An 18499-nucleotide genomic window follows, 5' to 3' on the forward strand; every position below is an offset into this window, starting at 1 on the left:
TTGCTATTGCGCAATTTAGGTGAGAACGAGTATTTAGAAATGAACACAACTTGCATATTCATTGATTCTGGATGTTTCAATAAGGTAGAAGGATTTGATGCCTTTATAAGGATTTTAATGTGTAATTTCTTGTTGAAAACACATATCAGACCATATATATATATATATGTGGACTTATATATATATATATATATATATATATATATATATATATATATATATATATATTTTAATACATGTCTGTAGGGGGTCTTTAACTTTAAGTCAAAATCAAAGAGTCAAGCACCAAGTTTCTCTTGTCTTCAACTTTATTGAAGAGCAACACTTTCAAGTAAGTCTCAGCTTTCAGCACTACAGTTACATGATCATTAGTAGTGGTCATTGTAGACGACAACAATCCGAGTCACAAGGTAATGCTCAGACAAGGACCCTAAGGCCTGTGTGTAGTGTAAGCTGTTTCACATTAAAATCTCCAGAAAACAAAGACAAATCAGAACAAGAAATTGCATTGCATTAAAAGACAAAATAAAAATAGACAAAAAAAGAGAAGGAACATAAGCCACACTGGCAAGTCATTCAAAAGAAAAAAAACTGGCAAGTTTTTGATTATCAGTTTCTTTGCAATTTTTCCAGTCATTGTTAAACAAATAGAAATGTTGTCGTCCTTGTGACACTGAAATTCAGTTAATTTTATTTCATCGTACACCTAGGATTTAACTTGAAATCAAGTATTTCAGAACAAAAAAGGGGCAAAAATACTAGTTCCTAAGTACCACATGTAACCTTGAGAAGACTGGCAGAATACACTGTTGAAAAACCAGATTCTTGCAGCTTTGTAATGTACAGAAGATGACATACTGTCATCCAAATAAAACAAAATAGGACCAAAACAGAGTTTAGTACAGTGTGCATCTGGTTTCAAGACTCGATCACAGATATATACAGATTTGTACATACCTTTATATTTATTTAAATATATTCATTATATAACATAATGAACATTGGCCTCCCCAAAGAAACAAAGGCAATATGGTTGTTCTAACCTGATACAATACAGATCATGGCCTTACAATAGCAGCCTCATTAAACTCAATCTTTAATTCATTCTGTCGGTTTTCAAACAGCCACAGGGTGTGAGATACAGCAAATATCAGGTCTTGAAATATATTCTGTAGAAAACCCTTACAAATACAAAAAAAAAAAAAAAACTGTCCATAGACAACCAGGCAACATACTGTCATTGTTTGTATAACATACTGTCATTGTATATGTAGTTTTTTATTTTGCGCACGAGACCTGCATCAGAGAGTAGTCTCAGTCTAAACTCAACCAGAAGCACAGGGTGCTGCTACAACAAGTGTATTGGCATCACTGCTCAGCCAGTTTTTAGGAAGTCTCCCAAACTGTAGTCTAATCATTCTAGTGTCGTGACTCAACGGTATTACAGTTTTATTCCACAACTATTCACAGCTTTGAGTTTAGGAGGCCAAGGAAATGAGATGTTAGCCTTACCATCAACTACCTGTATATCTTAAAGAGCTTATGTCAAAAAATATAGATTGATTTTCATTCTCATCACCTTGGACACTGTGAGCTCATCTTAATGCCACTAAATAACTCATCACAACATTCATAGAGACATACCCCCGTATTCAGGAGAGCACAAATCACCACAAAACAGGCTCCCCGAAAGGGATCAGCTTTGGATTATAATACTTGGCCGGATTAATCATTGTGCAGGCAGATTATAAAAATATATACATAGAGTATACATATGGAATACACAGGAGATAGTCACTGGATATTACACTAGAAAGGTCATGCTAATCCAAATCTGGCTGCATCACATCCACCATTTGTGTAAAGGCACAAGATACTGTAGCCCCTCCTCTGTGGTGACAGACAGAAATACAGGAGATCGCTGAGTTATTGCTCCACAGGGAGTGTGCTTTATAGTTCCACAGTGAAAACACCACCAGACATTCTCAGACTATTATAACTAGCTATAAAGACTTAAAGGGCAACTCCACCGATTTCAGACATCAAAGTCTGTATACAAGTCTCAAAAGTTGTATAAAGCTTTTTGTGGCTGATCATTTTCCTCAAGTGATGTCACTTGAGTCTGCATCAGTTGGGGCTGAAAACTACAAGTTTGAAAATAAAAAAGATCTGGGTGACCAGACCTCTGTAGCAGCTCCTCATATTTGCACATTAGCTGCTACTAGTCTAACACACCGTTGTGGCATAAAAAAGGTATGTATGTTTCCATCCAGCTGTTATGCACAAATTGAAAATGCGGATTAAAAAAAATGATCAAAAAACGAAAACAACAAAAAGCCCAAACAAACCTCAAAGTATTGCAAAAAGCTGTAATATACCAATTCCAAATATCTACACAATGGTAGTTTTCTTGCAGATTTTTTTTTTTTTTCAATTCGGTTAAAATTTGCACCACATTTGGATCAAAACCTGGCTAAAATATCTGCCTGTGTTGCATGGATTGTCCTTTGTGAGTGCGACAATGTTACAGGAGTGTAATGCTAAATCGGAGGAGTACTCTTTTAAGCAAAAAGGAAACAGGAGTAAACACGTGATCTTGTCCTTAGTTCATTTCTAGTTTTGGGACAAAAGCCAAACATGAAACACCCTCTTGTATCTCTGTCTGTCATGATATCAGCTATGTAGTTCTTAGCGTCTGTTAACAGGAGACTGTACTACGAGAGGAATTAATGAATTTGTAAAACCAAGAAATGTCGACTGGCATACGGATGATGTGGCAATGATTAGTCAGTTAGCCATACAGTATGCAGAGGGTATCTGCACAACCACTGTATCTGTATATATTGTACAGACATGCAGGGAGAGGAGAAAATCAAAAATGCATGCATTCACTATCTCAAAGGCAAAAAACTGTTTTGGAAGACAAACCTCTTTTAAGCATTAGATTAATGCAATTAATATTTAGATGTTAATCATCTACCTTGACTATTCACTAAGGCATCACAGAAATATGTCAATCTTACCATGCTCTATAGTGATGATACAGTTTATACAGAAAACAAAAAAACATGCAGATTGCCACATTGCTTTTGACAGTGACAGCCTATTGTTGACACAGACTGGAACAACCAAATTCATTAGATATTAGAAACTTTTGTAAAATGCCATATTGCTAGCATTCCTATTGCTGACAATCTGCAAAAGAAGAGCACCGTGTCAGTGTTTTAGAAGGGCACCAAATACAGTGTATATAGTTTGCACGATATGCTTTGCGTGTGCAAACTTGAAGAATGGAGCAGAAAAAGTTTGCACTTGTGTGTGTGTGTACGTTTTCTGCTCCGTTCCTCATTTAGAAGTCACTGAGAACCAAAAGAAATTAATGGAAGTATAAAAATTTCTCTAGAAAGATACACTGAGTGGACACAGTTGGGTGAGAAATGCGATGCTGCTCTGTTTCACTGCATTGGCTGGGATAAGCTCTAAAGGCGGTTAGAGGGAAAGAGAGAGAGAGTGAGAGAAAGAAGTTCCTCTGAATCAGTGATATCACAACAGAAAATATCTTAAAGGCTAAAATCCTTCTTTACAGTAGAAAGAGAACAAAAATGTTAACTATGTCACAACTAAGGGATTGACAACGTCTTTGTAAGGCAGGGGGAGAGGTAGAACAAAACCATACGTTCAAGTTGGATGGTGGAGTATCCAGTGAGGCAGAGGGTTGCAATGGATGTAATATGAATTAGATGAGTTACTGTAACTGCTTACGACTTCAGGTTTTGTAAAATAAGAGAATAAAGAGGGCAAAGTACAGCACAGTGATGCAAACGCAATGAATACTGAAAAGGCAGAATTGTCATGTGAGAAGCTAAGGATGTTGGAGAGTTTTTCTCTCCTGCATGCATATACCTAGTTTCTTTTTAAAATACATAATCCAAATTGTAAGGAGGTTGGAGGGGCATGGCTGGTGATACAGGCAGGTGCCACTTGTTACAAGGAGGCCACAGCAGGTGATACTGTAGAAGAGGCATTATGGTGTTTTTTCTGTCTCTTTTTGTGAGGTCTGATGAGTTTAAGACAAGAGCCCTATAGATTCACAAACACTGTATGGATCTGATGTGAGAGTTCGTCACTCTGTGGGCCATGTCTCCTCGAGTGTGGACGGAGTATGAACAACAGAAGGAGCCTCCAGTCGTTTGGGAGCAATAGCAAGCAAGAGATGGTTGTCTTCTGAAGGGGCTAAGCTCTGTTAGACTTGGAGATCTTAGTCCTCCACAATTATTGCTTTCCTGTCTTTCACAGGCACTTCAGAGGATTGGGCTTTGGCTGAAGTTGAGCATGAGAGGAGACTGAGGGGAGATGAGAGGGGAATGGTAGGGACGGAAGAGGCGAGTGACAGAGTTAAAAGTGTGCTTGTGAGCTCTACCTTGCTGTCTGCGACCGAAAGCTATCATCCAGCAGGATGCTGATCTGTCAGTGAAAATACTGAGGCTGCAAAGGCTGGTGCTTGAGTGAGTCAACGAGCGGTGTCCTTGTCCTGTGTCAGGGTCAAAACCCGAGGACTCTTTGCCCAGTCCACTAGCCGACAAGGAGATCAAGGGCTGAGATTGGGGTGATTCAAGGCTGGGGTTGTGAGGGACGCTGAGGCTAGAGCTAAAGAGAGAGGCTGTGAGGTTCCTGGATGTCCAGCCTCCCTCCCTGCTTATGTCTGTGTCTACATATCCTTTGCTCTACATCTCCTTAGTCTGTGTGGTTGTTGACATGCTTCCCATCTGAGGAAGACGATGCCTCTGCTCCTTCCTTGGCCTTCCGTCCTCCCCTCCCGGTCATGACCTTGTAGCAGCCACGGGCAATCTTATACATCCAGACTGTGTTTAAGATATCCAGGGCGATGCAGGAGGTGATCCAGGCCACCTGGGCACCCAAGCCCAGCCTCTCAAAGTCTTGAGTGCCAAAGGTGGCGAATACACTGGCCCAGTAAGACGGCATGACGGCAATGCGTACCAGGAAAAACACCACCGCCATTGCAATGCCGTTTAACACCACTAGCCGGTGTGAGCGAGGGTACTTTAATGCCTCAAAGAACCACCTGGAGGGGGAGGATGATTAAGAAATGTCAGAGTGGAAGCAATGTCAGCCATATGGTTAAACAGAGGGTGAATTATTCATTAATAGAGCTGACTCACCTTTGGTTCACAAATGGTGTGGACAACTCTGAAATGAGACGAAAGTTGGCAAAGTATGGAAGCACGCCACGTGTCTGGAATGAACAAGCACACAGACAAGCAAAATGACATGAATACATTGTGTTACAGGTATAATCCAGTGTCTCAAACTGCTATTCAAAGTCTATTCACTCTGGGTCTTGAAGAGTGACTCACCAGCACATATCCATATGCATAGAGCGCCGCCAAGTGGTGACAGAGAAAAAAGCTGTCCCCCATAGTGCTCCAGTTACATGCAAGCAGCACAAGGTCTAGAGGACAGGGAGGACAGGTTGGTCAGAAAGCAAAATGGAAAATTGATACGTCTGTTTGACTAGCAGGATGGTTATGTACACAACTGCCTTTAATAGGCAAAGAGCAACGAAGAACAACCAGTGCTGAAAATGTAGAAAACATCTGTAGGAAGAACCCAACTTCTTAAATCGTCTGAGTCAGGTATACAGGGTTACACATTTTCTGACTTATACTGTGCCTTTTGACATATTAAATACATTTGCACACATACATTAACTACCACCATACCGGTGCATAGCTGAACATTTGCAAAACATCTCTTATATACTTGTGTCAGTTTACAGTGCTTATATAATCATTTTTTAAATATCTTGTTTTGAAAAGGGAGCAATATTAAAATTGTTGGCGCATCTTTTTTATTTTTAAGTTCTGTTTTTACTACATTGCAGTTTGCACAATAAAATTGTTTACATTCTGATTCCTTCATACAATGCATCACTGTGGGGCCAAGAAATCCCTACAGTAATCAAAGCCTTCAGTATACACATAAATATATGGACGTTTTTTTATATTCTGTGTACTCCTGACAGTAAAATAAGCCTATACAAACCTACATAAAAGGGCCTGTCATACAAAAACACTAAACAAAAAGAAAAACTTGATATACTGTTAATCCAGAATCTTAAAAATAATCATGATACAAATTTGTGGTCATACCGACCAGCACTTTCTGACAAAGCATTCAATCTAAAACAAACACTGATGTTTGTAACTATAATTAACTTATTTCAAAGAGCAGCAACTGTACCAGTGGTGAATCAAATACCAAAAGGTTAAAAATATAAAATTTGTACATTTACATTTGAGTACATTTAAAACTTTTGCAAGTTTTTTTTTTTTTTTTAATCAATGCATCTGTATATTCCCATACCAAAGTGCAGATTGCCACGTGTCTTTTTATAGCCAACAAGGCTGTTAATGACAACCCTGGCCTTAGTGTTGCTAACAATAATCAACTTATTTTATATTAAAGTCCTTTTCCTTTCTGCATTAACACTAAACATTGGCCGACTGCCATGTGGACTGCATACTGGAAGAAATGATCAAACAAACAAAAATAGCTCACCATAAAGGAGGTAACCACAGGTTATGGCTACATTTAGTTTGACGAGACTGGGGTCACCCCTGTGGAACAGCAAAGAACACATTGTAAAAGTCCTTTCAACACAGCTGTAACAGTACAACCCTTAAGATAAAGAAAGGGGGAAGAGGTGGAAGCTACTTGCTATTCCAGAAAAATCTAAAGCACTCACACTGTGCTCCTCTGATCATTAATCTACTTCTGTAAAGAGAACATGATGCAATTTTGCAAACTAATTAATGTAGCTAACTCACTAACCATGCAAGGTCAGTCAAGGTTGATTGTCTAATGATTGCCTAATGTTGAGGAGCTTGCTGTGATACTCTTGTACGTCGTTACGTCTTGATTAATAATAACAGCATGTTGTTTGTCAGTAACATTGATATTCTAATATGTTGTTCAGTCTTTTTTTCTGAATAAACAGTAAACAGTAGTTCAGTTAACAGAGCCATGACGTGCTCTGGTGACCGTTAGGTGTCCTCGCAAATAACATCTGTTCAAAATAAGAATGAAGGTGTCTCTACTTCAATAGTCATCCGATCCTGGTATCAGTCACAGGTATCGTATAGCGAATGACTGTCTGAATGCTTGTGTAACAGAACCCCACAACACACATACTGTATAAACATACACACTCAAAAGCTCATGCGCTGACACACACACACGCACGCACACGCACGCACCTGCTTGTATGATGGCTCACTTTACCCAACAGATGACCCTTAGCTTTAAGCCTTTAACTTCTATCCTCCAAATTTTGCCTGAGGTAGTTCAGCACACCATCTACCTTTAGTATAAGCACTCCAGAGTCTAAGAGTCTATAGAAGTTATATGAAAATATGCTTACTCGATTTGTTTTACATGTCTTGAACAAGCAACTTTGTATGCAACTCAGTGTCAATCGGGAATTTCTCATCGGCTCGCTTTCTCTCGGATTGTGTATCTAATCTAATGTATGTTTCACAAGAGTGCACGCCTGCTGTTAACTGATCAGTTGTATCACTTTACCACTGCACTTAAACAGAAAAGCAGCGAGCAAATATGAGCTTGGATAACACCCAACCTAACTGATAGTGGGATTGTCAGAGAGTCTGCAGGCTGCTGTCACAGAGTCCAAAGGCTTCTTGATAATCACATCAGCGTGATCCAGCTTCAGTTAATTAAATGTACAGTGAACCCACGCTCCACTCTCAGTGTATGGTGAACTGACTGGAATTTGGCCTAGAAAGAGAAGGGGAGCCTTTTACACAGGGAGTGCTACAATTATTAGCCCTGACTCAATGGGCCTCATGCAAGAACCACTCGTGAACAGATTTGCTCTTAAGTGGCACGTACCAATCATTTAAAAGAACTTCAACATTCACTCATTTTATTTAATAAAAAATCTTAAGTGGTCCAGGCCTACGACTCATTTCCAGAGAGTCTACAGGGAAACAATTATAATAGCATATAGGCTATACAGATTATAAAGCCTAGCTCTCAATGAATTAAGAGTTTAAATGCGTTCAGTCATATAAACTTTCAGCCATCTCACTCTGTAAGAAACAATTTTGCAGGACCTGTCCACAACATTTTCCAGGAGTTTTTCTTGGCAATACAGGACATGTACTTTACCGGTGGGCCCAGTATTACCACATTTAACTGCAGTGTGTCAGTGTGTTCATTACAGGGGGATGGTCAGTGTTAATGGCACACTCTGTTAGCTTTGTGCACTTGACTGTTGTCACCACAGCTGAATTTTCTGCTGCAGTCTCCAGTGAATTGACTGCAGTTTGCTACAGCTTTCCTTTAATGATGACATAGCCAATGACCGTTCAAATCAAGTGGAATTATTTTCAGGATATTTGGTTATTTTAATCAATTTCCAGATGTCTCCATGACTGGAAAACTAGTTCTGACAAATCCTGTCCTGGTACTGCTCTGTGATGACATGGTGTTGACAGCTGTAGTAATAATTCCGCTTTTTTTGTGTGTGCTTTCATATAACTACTGACAATTTTGTGTGCCGATGCATGAAATGTAGGTCTTGGTTAACATTTTTGTAAATTAAACGCATAGGTATGTTTTCATTAGTATGTAATCACCTGACAATAGCAATCGTTGTGTTTACCTTAGAATGAGCCGTTTTTATCTACAGACGCTGCGGGTTGCCTTCTGTGGAGTCCAACATGTTGACCCACCATGTTTCTACAGTAGCCCAGAACGGACAAAACAAACACTGGTTCTAGATAAAGACGTTTTTGGCGAGTTTCGCGGCCACCGTAGTTTCTCCTTTGCATTTGGAAGCGGAGGGTGAACTAACACTGGGTACTAACACTGGTCCTTTAAACTTGTGCACAAATGGAGCAGAACATATAGCAATTTGCAGGCATCTGTTATTCAAATGATCGTAGTTCACAAACGCACACCCCTTAATAAAACAGGTGGAATTTACTATGTTCTTGCATGTGTCCCAATGTCTTCAATGTTGACTTGGAAAGTGATAAAAGTGTGCTGGAAAACTTTAGGTGTCTAAACCAGATTGACCTCAACTCAGCACCCTGACATTTGTTCTCTCATTCTCCTCAGATGTCCCTGCACATGTTAAGTTCAAGTCCAGATAAGCCAATCAAAGAAATGTAGCAGAGGTGGGGCAGTCAGACACAGTGTTTGTTAACTGAATGGATTATGATAACAGCCTCGGCCCCGCTGCCTGCAAGAGTGACACACTAAAAGAGCCTGAGCAGCAGCTGAAAACAATGCAGGTTTCTAACAATATGGCTCTGGCCACTCTGGCACTGGTGAGAACGGCAGAGAAAACAATGCTGCTGTGTGACAGGTCTTAATGATGTTGTAATACAATCAGATTGACTGGAGAATTTATGCTTGCGCCACTCCGGTGTTGCAACAAGGTGAGCTTTAAGGCATTAGGATACTGCTGGGGATTGTGGGTGAAGGGAGTTTGGTGAGAAAATCAACAAAAGACATAGCAAGGCTTAAGTTGGGGCACCAGTATTACATCATACAGAAACTATTTGCACAAAGAAATCACCTTTTCCTCATGGGAGCTGAAGGAAATTATGTGACGGGAAAAAAAAAAATTTATTAAATCCTGTCACAAAAAATGTATGTAAAGACAAAGAGGCTTGGGGTGGAGGGCTAAGATACTAAGCACCTGAACACTCAGCAGAGGAAGATTGGTAGGAGGAGGAGGGAGGCTGGGAGCCCCCCCCATCTTTCAGCCTCCCTCTTGACCCCCCACCCCCACTTTCTTTTTTCCTCCCCTTTTTCGCTCCATCAGCAACGCTGGCCGGGGCCGACATGGAGACAATAAGAGCGAGGGAGGTGTGTTGCATTGATTCGACAGCCAGAGACGTGGGGTACAACGGACAGCTAGAGGCAGGAGGCTCATGGAAGTGGTGTGTGGTGGCGGGGGGTGGAGGAGGGAGGGGGTCTACAAGGAGAGAGAGAGCGAGGGAGCGAGGGGAGAGGGGAGGGGGGGGGAGGACTAGGCTGCTGTTGTTTGCTATGAAAAGGAGCCTTGTTGGTAGGATTCTAGTCTGTTGGTAAACCAGAGAGGAAGTGAAACAGAGGCAAAAGGAAGAGAGAAAGAAGAGAGAGAAGGGGAGAAGGAAGGAATGAGTGTTGTAAGAATATGAGGGAGAAGTGAGAGACAGAAAGACAGAAAGCTGGGGAGAAATGTTTTAAAAAGACTGATTGAGAGATTAGAAAGGAGAAAGAAGTGGGGAGGGAAATTACCATTTCTCCATTTTAGGATTCATTGATGCAAATGCACAGTCAGCAGTAGCAGAGCGGAAGACAGAGAGAAGACAGTAAAGACAATAATCAAAGGCTAAATCCACTGAATCTACAACTCTCTGGAGACTCCACTGACACATTAGATCCATCCTTTCCTCTTCCCTCTTTCATTCTGATGAAGAGAACGCCATCGTCATCTCTCCAAGGGTATTAACTACCAACCCTGACGATCCTTCACTACCACCCACCTCCCATCTTCATCCCTTCATCTGTTTCCTCCCTTCCCTTGTGAGCCAGACATGGCTGCCAGTCTGAAAAGGCAGATGTGAGAAGACAGGTTTCCCCTAAAAGCGCCCAAAGCATTCACACTACCTTTTTTTTTTTTTGTTCAGCCTGCCAAAATGACAGGGACATAACGTCAGTATTTTGCCTTTTCCATCAGCCTTGCTTTTGTGTTTATGGGGGTGTATAGGGTCGTATGTATTTGCACGTCACACATTCTCCAGCCTCATTTCACTATATTAGAATTAGTTTTTCTTTCTGTTCCTCTTACCAGACGGGGTTGGCGTTGACCGCATCGTCGAACCACAGGATGTACAGACAGAACAACCCCACAATCAGCGCGTGCACAGTTGAAACCAACCTGAAGATGGACACATATATAAGATGAAGAAGTAGTAAACATGATGACAGGCTAACAGGAATTTTAGGTAAGGAAATCTTTGTGTCTCTGCTTGTATACAGTCTGTAATTACATCTATGTTATCCCCTGTGTCTATGTGAGTCTAACTTCTTCTTTATCAGGCCTGATACAGCATAGCCCTGACCTTTGGAGCGGTTATCTAGGCCACTGAAGAGATACTCCAGAGGTCCAGTGGCCCCTTATCTCTCCTCTACCAGAATCACAGTTCCTCCTCTGTCACTATGCAGTGTCTGGGGTATGGCAGACTCTGTCCACAGGCTGCAGCTGCTGGCCTGAGCCCTTGCCAAGAATGGGTCTACAGATCAACTACTGTATGAGTGGATGAGTCCATTATTACTGCTGAATCAGACTGAAGAGTCTAAAAATGGAACAGTTACAGAGGAACTTGGCTAAAGGAAGTTGGTAAAACAGTGTGTCAATATCACCGTCTGTTTAGGATACGTTACAAATATCACAGGCACTCTCTGCTACTTGTGTTTGTATTGGAATTATTTTCGTAAAAACTAAATAATTTACAAAGGAAGAGGGAACAGATAAAAAAAACAGACAAGGGGAACAGATAAAGAAATTAATAAATTATGCAGATGCGTTCAATACTAGACATGCTCTTCCTTTGGAAATGCTTTCTCCCTCCTCTTCGTGCACTTAAGTCATGGTTACATAAACAACATACTGACACACTGAGAGCTGAGCTGTTACACAACAGCAGGCCGCTCTGAAGTGAACCATCAGTGCCTGGCCTTTGACTTGTTTTGGACTGTTCTTTGGTTGGTACAACACGTACTTGTGGACAGAATGGCTAATGTAAACCAGAGTTGTATGAATGAAGGGTTATCTGTGACTACTGACAGATAACCAATAACTAAATGAAAGATGTTATGCAACTACAGATTACTGCCCTCTGAACTTCACCCCTGAGGCTTCTCCTTGAAACTTAAAACTTCTCTGTGCTCCACCAGCTGTTCACATCACTGCTGTAGTTGCGTGGAATGATGAATCATATTAAGGTCCACCTCAACAGAGCTGTTTCACCAAATACACTGGTGTTTGCTTAACAGAGGTCAGGTTTATCGGCATGTCAAACCTTTGCAATGTTATACAACAATACTTTTGAAAGGAGGTGTATCTCAGTGGATGTACAGGGCTATCTGCAAAACCATTTGAAAATTTTGAATGCTTTTTATAAAAGTGTATGTGTCAAAGAAACAGTAAATATGAAACAAATAAACAACAAAATGCTGGTGGGTTTACATACACTCAAGTCTGTCGTGTCCAATAACTGAGAGAAACAAATCTAGTATTTCTGTGAACATTTTCAGATATTGTAAGGGACAGTGTTTCTTATTTTGATTTAGAACTCCAACACCTGGACCCCCAAAAGACCAAGAGTGTGCAAAGCATTAGAGATCTTAATATTCAACACTATGTTCACAGTTTCGGACCCTGAAATCCAACTGGATCTAGCTATGTCAGCTATGTATGCTGTGTCTGTAGGTAACAAAATCCACCTACCAGCAATTCTAACACTCACTAATTAACACGATAAATCAAATTTTTAGAATTTACTGTTGTGTTATATTTCTTGGCAGGAACCAGTACTGCCTGGTGTCTCCACTGGTTCCCTGTCAATGTTCCCAGCCAACAGTCTGTCACACAACCGCCCATATAATGGTGAACTAATGTTTTTACACTTTGATTTTTGTATGGATTAAACAAACTTTAGTACTAATATGTGGATTTTTTTTTACCTCCAGACACAGAAAGAGTTTCCCAAATTTTGAAATCTATGATTTTTCTGGCTAGCTTGGCTGACTATGTTTATTGTGATGCAACCAATCATATAAAAACACAATAACCTTTGGTAGAGAGCTATAGTAAAAGACATGTGGCACAGTATTTAACAAAAAAGGCTTCAACATGGTACCAAGATGAAACTGCCAGAGCATTGACAGGTTAGGTGCTTATGAGAAAAGGTCTGCCTACAGCAGGGGAAGTTGAGGCTTCCTGTTACACACCTTGAGTTCCACTCAGTAAGCTTGGTGGAAGGCTGCTGTCCATAACCCGGTGTGATGGCGTAGGAGAGCAGTGGGCTTGCCACTGAGAAGAGAAGCTGGAAACCCACGAAGCTGCCAGCTACCACAGTCAACTCTCTCGTCTCCATCACTCACCTAAACACAACAAGGGAGGAGACAGGAAGGGACGGGTGGGGGCAGGATACAGAGAGGGTGATACACATGGACAGGTTCAATCGATGACTGTCAGTCATCTAGGGCAGCACCAGAGGAGAAAGTAAGGTGGCAGCGGTGGTGAGAGGGTGAAGCGGCACCCTGTGTGGTTCATCCAGTCCACAAAGAAAAGGAGAAAGGGAAAGAGACAGAAGGGACAAAAATATAAGCTGAAGACATGGTCTGTCTAATGCAAGTGACATGAAAGCTTTAGACAAGCAGGGCAGAGGGGGGAGAGAAGATGAAAGGCAAGGAAAAATACAGAGTGGCAAAAAGAGAAAAAAAGTTATCGGGTGTTGTGAATACAGTGCGTAGCACAGCATTTAGCTTCGGAAATAAAAGGTCTGCATTATTATGCATATTTTGCAAGGGGATTACAGTGAGTTGTTTGAGACACACCAAAAATCCCAGAGGAGAAAACAAAGGCTGAGCGAGGAAAGAAAAGGGGATTGTCAAGATGAAGCAATGGGTTCAGCTCATGAGGCTGTGGAAGACTGTGTAACAAGCTGTAGCTTACTTCAGTAATGCTCTTTATTTTTCACATATGTAGGTTTAAGTTTTCCCCAATTGCTGCTGCTCTGATTTAACTCACAGATTTAAGTGTTGGTAGTATTATCCAGGAACAGAGGAGCTGAAGGGGTGAACTAATACAAACTGAAACTAATGAGAACCAACACAGATCCTGGATGTAGACGTGCAAACTATTGACTGTAAACATGCACATCCACAGTATACACACTAACTGAAGAGATCTGTTTACTCACTCAGGTCAACAAACTAGAGTCCTGTCTTGTCATATCACAGGCAATCAGCGGACATGGACTGAAACAGCACTGTGTTTGCAAAAGCAGGAAAAACTGATGGTTCAAAATGGTGTCTTTCAGGCACGGTTAAATAAAGGAAAAGAGGAGGAAATTAATCTTCGAGTCCACAAAGTCCTTTCTGCATTCACTGTAGATTGCCATTATAGCGCAGCTGTAATCTTATCGCTTTTTCTGAGCTGCTTATGTTCAAGAGCGACTCGGTTCTGAGCCACCGGATGTCTCAGGGTCGTGCCGGAGCATCAACAACTCACTGGCCTCATTCCCAAGAGCAAGTACAGTAGTCTTAGCGAATTGTATCACTACATTTGTACTGAGGACTAGAAATACTGACATTGCTAGCAGCTTTTGAGTGTTTTCCCATTTTTATTTTGCTGCATACAAAAATCATTATTTGGCCTGGTTGCTCAGCTTGCGCTTTTCCGTCTAGTACAACAGCAATTACAGCAAAACCATATCTATAGACCTGCAACATTAAGAATAAAAAGAGACCAAAAAAACTCACTAAGAAGGCTAAAGTGCATCATCATCGTGACCTCTCATTTGTGCTTCAGTTACAACATACTCCGTCTACACTGGTCTGGACTCTGGCCTGAAAAATGCATTGTAATTCTGATTTGACCACAGGAATTATGCAAGTCATTTAAAACCACTTATTCCTGGAGAGCTTGCGATTAGGATTGTGCAAGGTAAAGATTATTACAAACAAAGGTAGACCCTAATATAGTGTAGCCACATATTTTGTCAGGGCAGAGTAATTTTGCCTCGGGGAAGCACGTGACTCTTAAGGCATGTAGCCTACATAAAGTTCTATTTTTACTTATATGTCCAGTGTCATGCATACATACTGTTCCATAAAACAAAGCACAATAACAAGCCGCTGAAAAAACAACAACAACAAAGCACCTCAAGACAAAGTGGAACAAGCAAAACCCATCAATTTAATCACTGCCATGGAGATTACAGCTTTGCTCGGAGGCCACCAGAGGCAATCTTCCACTTGAGCTTTGGACACATCTGCAGAATCAACTTCAAAATGGATCCCAATAGATAGGATGACCAACCAAAGCAGCTGCGAGAAGTGCAACTCCTACTCCACACCCAGCCTCCCAATGCCCCATTCACCAGAACCTGGCATGTTCAACAGGGAATCTGAGGCGGGCAATTCTTCTTGGAGGAGCCACACCACACTGAGAGCCTCTTATTGTCCCTGGGAGCAGCTTTGCACATTCCTGGGCCACGTTGATCATATGCAGCATGAGCCTGAATAATTCATTGGCATTCTTCACCTGACAGGCTGGTTCACACTGTCCCATGGGAAGGAGCAGCTACAGAGCCTCCTCACTGCGGTTGACAACCCGGACAGTAGAGGTGCTCCGCCGGTCCACGTTTGACCTTGTTCCACTGGACTATCCTGCTGCTGTCAGCAAGCCGTGACCCCGTGACATATCGACCAAACATAAATAATAGCGGTTCAATTTCCCCTGTTCCTTTGGAAATCTAAACCGGCCTCTGTCTACCGCATTGCTACACAAGACCAATGGGTTTGACTCGCTCTGTAGCTTCAGGCACAATCGTTGGCCAGCCTGGTTCTCACCAATCTGTGCAGGCAGGTTTCGGGTCATGGTATGAACACTGATACATAAAATGGTGATTTATTGCCGTTTTGAGCTGATTGAGATGTTTGCATGTTAGCACACAAAAGGCTCTGCAATACACAGACGCTCCCTCCTGTGATTTCTTTGGAGTATTGTGCACAATAACAACTGGCGTGGGCAGTCCAAAGTAAAGGCTACATGTAACAGTAACGGGCTACCCATAACCCCTTCATGTAAGTCCACTACCATTGTGCTGTGCAGTGGGTGGATATGCAGAGTAAAACAGGCAGTTAGTGCTTATTATTGTGTGTCGAGCACCGTGTCAGATGCCGCGACTATCGGCCGCATTATCACTGGGTAACCACTGTTTTATAATACAAACCATGCAGGCGTTGAACGAGCTGTAACAAGAAGCCGAGCCGGTTGCCAACACCACGGATTTTATGGAGCAAAGTTGTCGGCTAAAAGCTGAAAAGGGGCTGCTACATATACCGCTGCCACCGAGCTGTTGCAGTACCAAGATTGTGTACGGTTAAACACAACAACAAAACATCTTAAATTGTGTAAGATAAAACCCACGGACGGTACAGTGTATCTGATATGGCTGGAAGCAGTAAGGGGGGGAGCTCTGTTACCTGCTATCCGTCGCATAGGTCTGTGTAGGCGGATAAGCTCCCGTTTAGCCGCCGTCTTCTCCACTTTTCTTACAACTTGACGTTAGCTAGCAAGTCGGCTAAACTGATACAGCCTGCTGGCTCTCGCTGTGCGACCCCCAGGAAAGAAAGAGAGGAGAGAAAAAAAAGAGCCTCCTCTGCTACGCGAACAATGCCGAGCCCCAGCAACCATAACAGCGCGGAGATAAAGGGGCCTTTACTCGCAGCCTTGTTTCTTCGCTGCCATGTGTTTCTACTTATGAATCCGAAAGAAAAGTTTTTTTTACTCGTTTTATTTTGGCGTTGACAGTAAGGACCAACCGGTGACGTCGACACGTACCCACCCCCCTTTCGTGCACACGCCCCCCCCCTTGGCACTGGCTACACCCACGAGGAACAAAGGCCACATTGCAATAGGATTGATGATAACTTGATAATATAGGTAGTGAACACGGTTTTGGGGAGAGACGTAGCTCATTTACTACTAAATATTATTTAACATCTAATCAGAAAATGTAATGTACCTTTCTACTGTTTCAGGAATCCGGTGGGTTCCATTCAATTTCCATATGATATAAAAATATTGACTCTTCAAACTCGCTTTAATTAAATTTCTAAATTTCTGTCCACCATATTATCATTATGAGGCAAACTTTAAAAATCAATCTGCACTAGAACTGCATCGCCATACAAGAAGAATACGATTTCTAAGAGGATTTACTTTATTAATCCCCAATGGGGAAATTATTTTGCGCTCAGTATTTTTACAGCATAAGCTCCAAATACAATCATGCACACACGGCTTATAGGCATGCAAATGTGGCAGTGCTCCAGGAGCAGTTAAAGGGGGGGCGGGGGAAGGTGCGTTAACTCAAAGGCACCTAGGCAGTGGCCAGGAGGTGGCGCCTCTCCAGCTACCAGTCCACACTCCATACTGGGGTTCGTCCTGGAATTGAACCAGCAACCCTCCAGTTCCCAAGCCAAGTCCCCTGCAAGTCCCTGTACCAATCATTAACAGTATAAATAATGGACAGAGCTTCCAGGTCTGAAAAGTGACGCCAACAAAGAAGTGTCTTAAACCTGCATTCTATGTAAAGGCCAGCAGGGGGAGCTCCACTGGCTCCAATAAAAAAACAATACCATTCACTCTAATGGAGAATTGACCCGACTGCTCACTGCTGCCCCCCATTACCACACAAATGTAATACGTTGTACACATTGTGGTCTCTGTCTGAGTGATTACACAGCTCAAGCTTGTGTCTCCCATGTTTGATAATTGATCTTTGTATCATAATGCAATGACTGCTAACCAACCCAAATTCTTAAACTATACAGCAGTGATACTCAACTAAGTGCAGAGTGGCCATCTGACTTGTTTGTTTATACAAATCAGTAAATGTTCAATAATGTCCACTGGCTGTTAATTGGGAAGTTCACACATACCTGAGCTGTGCAGGCCTGCTATGGCTGGATTTACCTGTTAGGGCAATTCAATGAAAAACGGAAAGATAAGTCTGCCTTTACTCTTCGCCCTCACACTGGGTTTAACTTGCCAAATGACAGTTGCGCAATGCACGTTGCTCATATCATAACTAACTTCAGTGCATTGTTCTCGCCATAATAAAAGTCAGGATTACAACTTTAAAGTTGTCTTATTCTGCCACAGTAACGATCCTAAAGTTTATTCATTTTATCTGACAAATATCATTAAAGTTTGTTTATTATCTGGCCCCTGGCCTCCTGTCAGTTGGCAAAAGTAGCCAAGTTGAGTATCTCTGCTGTACAACGTACCTTTAAAGATATAAGCAGAATTTAAAGATTAATCAATTAATCAATTAGTCAGTCAACAGAAAATTGATAATGTTGCTTCTTTTCTCTGTTTTATATAATTGTAAACTGAGTACCTCTGGAATTTGGATCGTTGGTCAGTCTTACAAACTCAAATACATTGGTAGGGTCCTTTAAATAACAGCACAACCCTCTCATCATGCAGCACACAGGGTGAGCACACAGAATCATAGAGATTTATGGCACGACGAGGGTTATTTTTGTCTTTGCTTTCAAGGTAGACAATTGGATCTCGCCAATTACGGCATACACAGACAACAGGGAACCACTTTCAGTCACCAATAGACTTTGGAATGTATTGTAGGAGGATGTGGGCACA

At 41.7% G+C, this 18499-nt stretch overlaps 1 protein-coding gene and 1 long non-coding RNA gene across 2 annotated transcripts; one reads left to right on the plus strand and one right to left on the minus strand.

Moving 5' to 3' along the window:
- Window positions 1-290: 290 nt before the first annotated feature.
- Window positions 291-16667, minus strand: tlcd4b (TLC domain containing 4b). The gene is made up of 7 exons (XM_051387332.1): window positions 16315-16667; window positions 13051-13203; window positions 10886-10975; window positions 6580-6638; window positions 5376-5470; window positions 5181-5254; window positions 291-5083 (listed from the first exon to the last, which is right to left on the minus strand). The coding sequence occupies exons 2-7, from the start codon at window positions 13194-13196 to the stop codon at window positions 4735-4737; spliced, it is 813 nt and encodes a 270-aa protein (XP_051243292.1). The 5' UTR covers window positions 13197-13203; window positions 16315-16667; the 3' UTR covers window positions 291-4734.
- LOC127355977 (uncharacterized) lies at window positions 10906-12291 on the plus strand. The gene is made up of 2 exons (XR_007881876.1): window positions 10906-11042; window positions 11137-12291. It is a non-coding gene; the product is annotated as an uncharacterized LOC127355977 (long non-coding RNA).
- Window positions 16668-18499: the final 1832 nt, after the last annotated feature.

Source organism: Dicentrarchus labrax, unplaced genomic scaffold, assembly GCF_905237075.1.
Source record: "Dicentrarchus labrax unplaced genomic scaffold, dlabrax2021, whole genome shotgun sequence".
Classification (NCBI taxonomy): Eukaryota; Metazoa; Chordata; class Actinopteri; family Moronidae; genus Dicentrarchus; species Dicentrarchus labrax.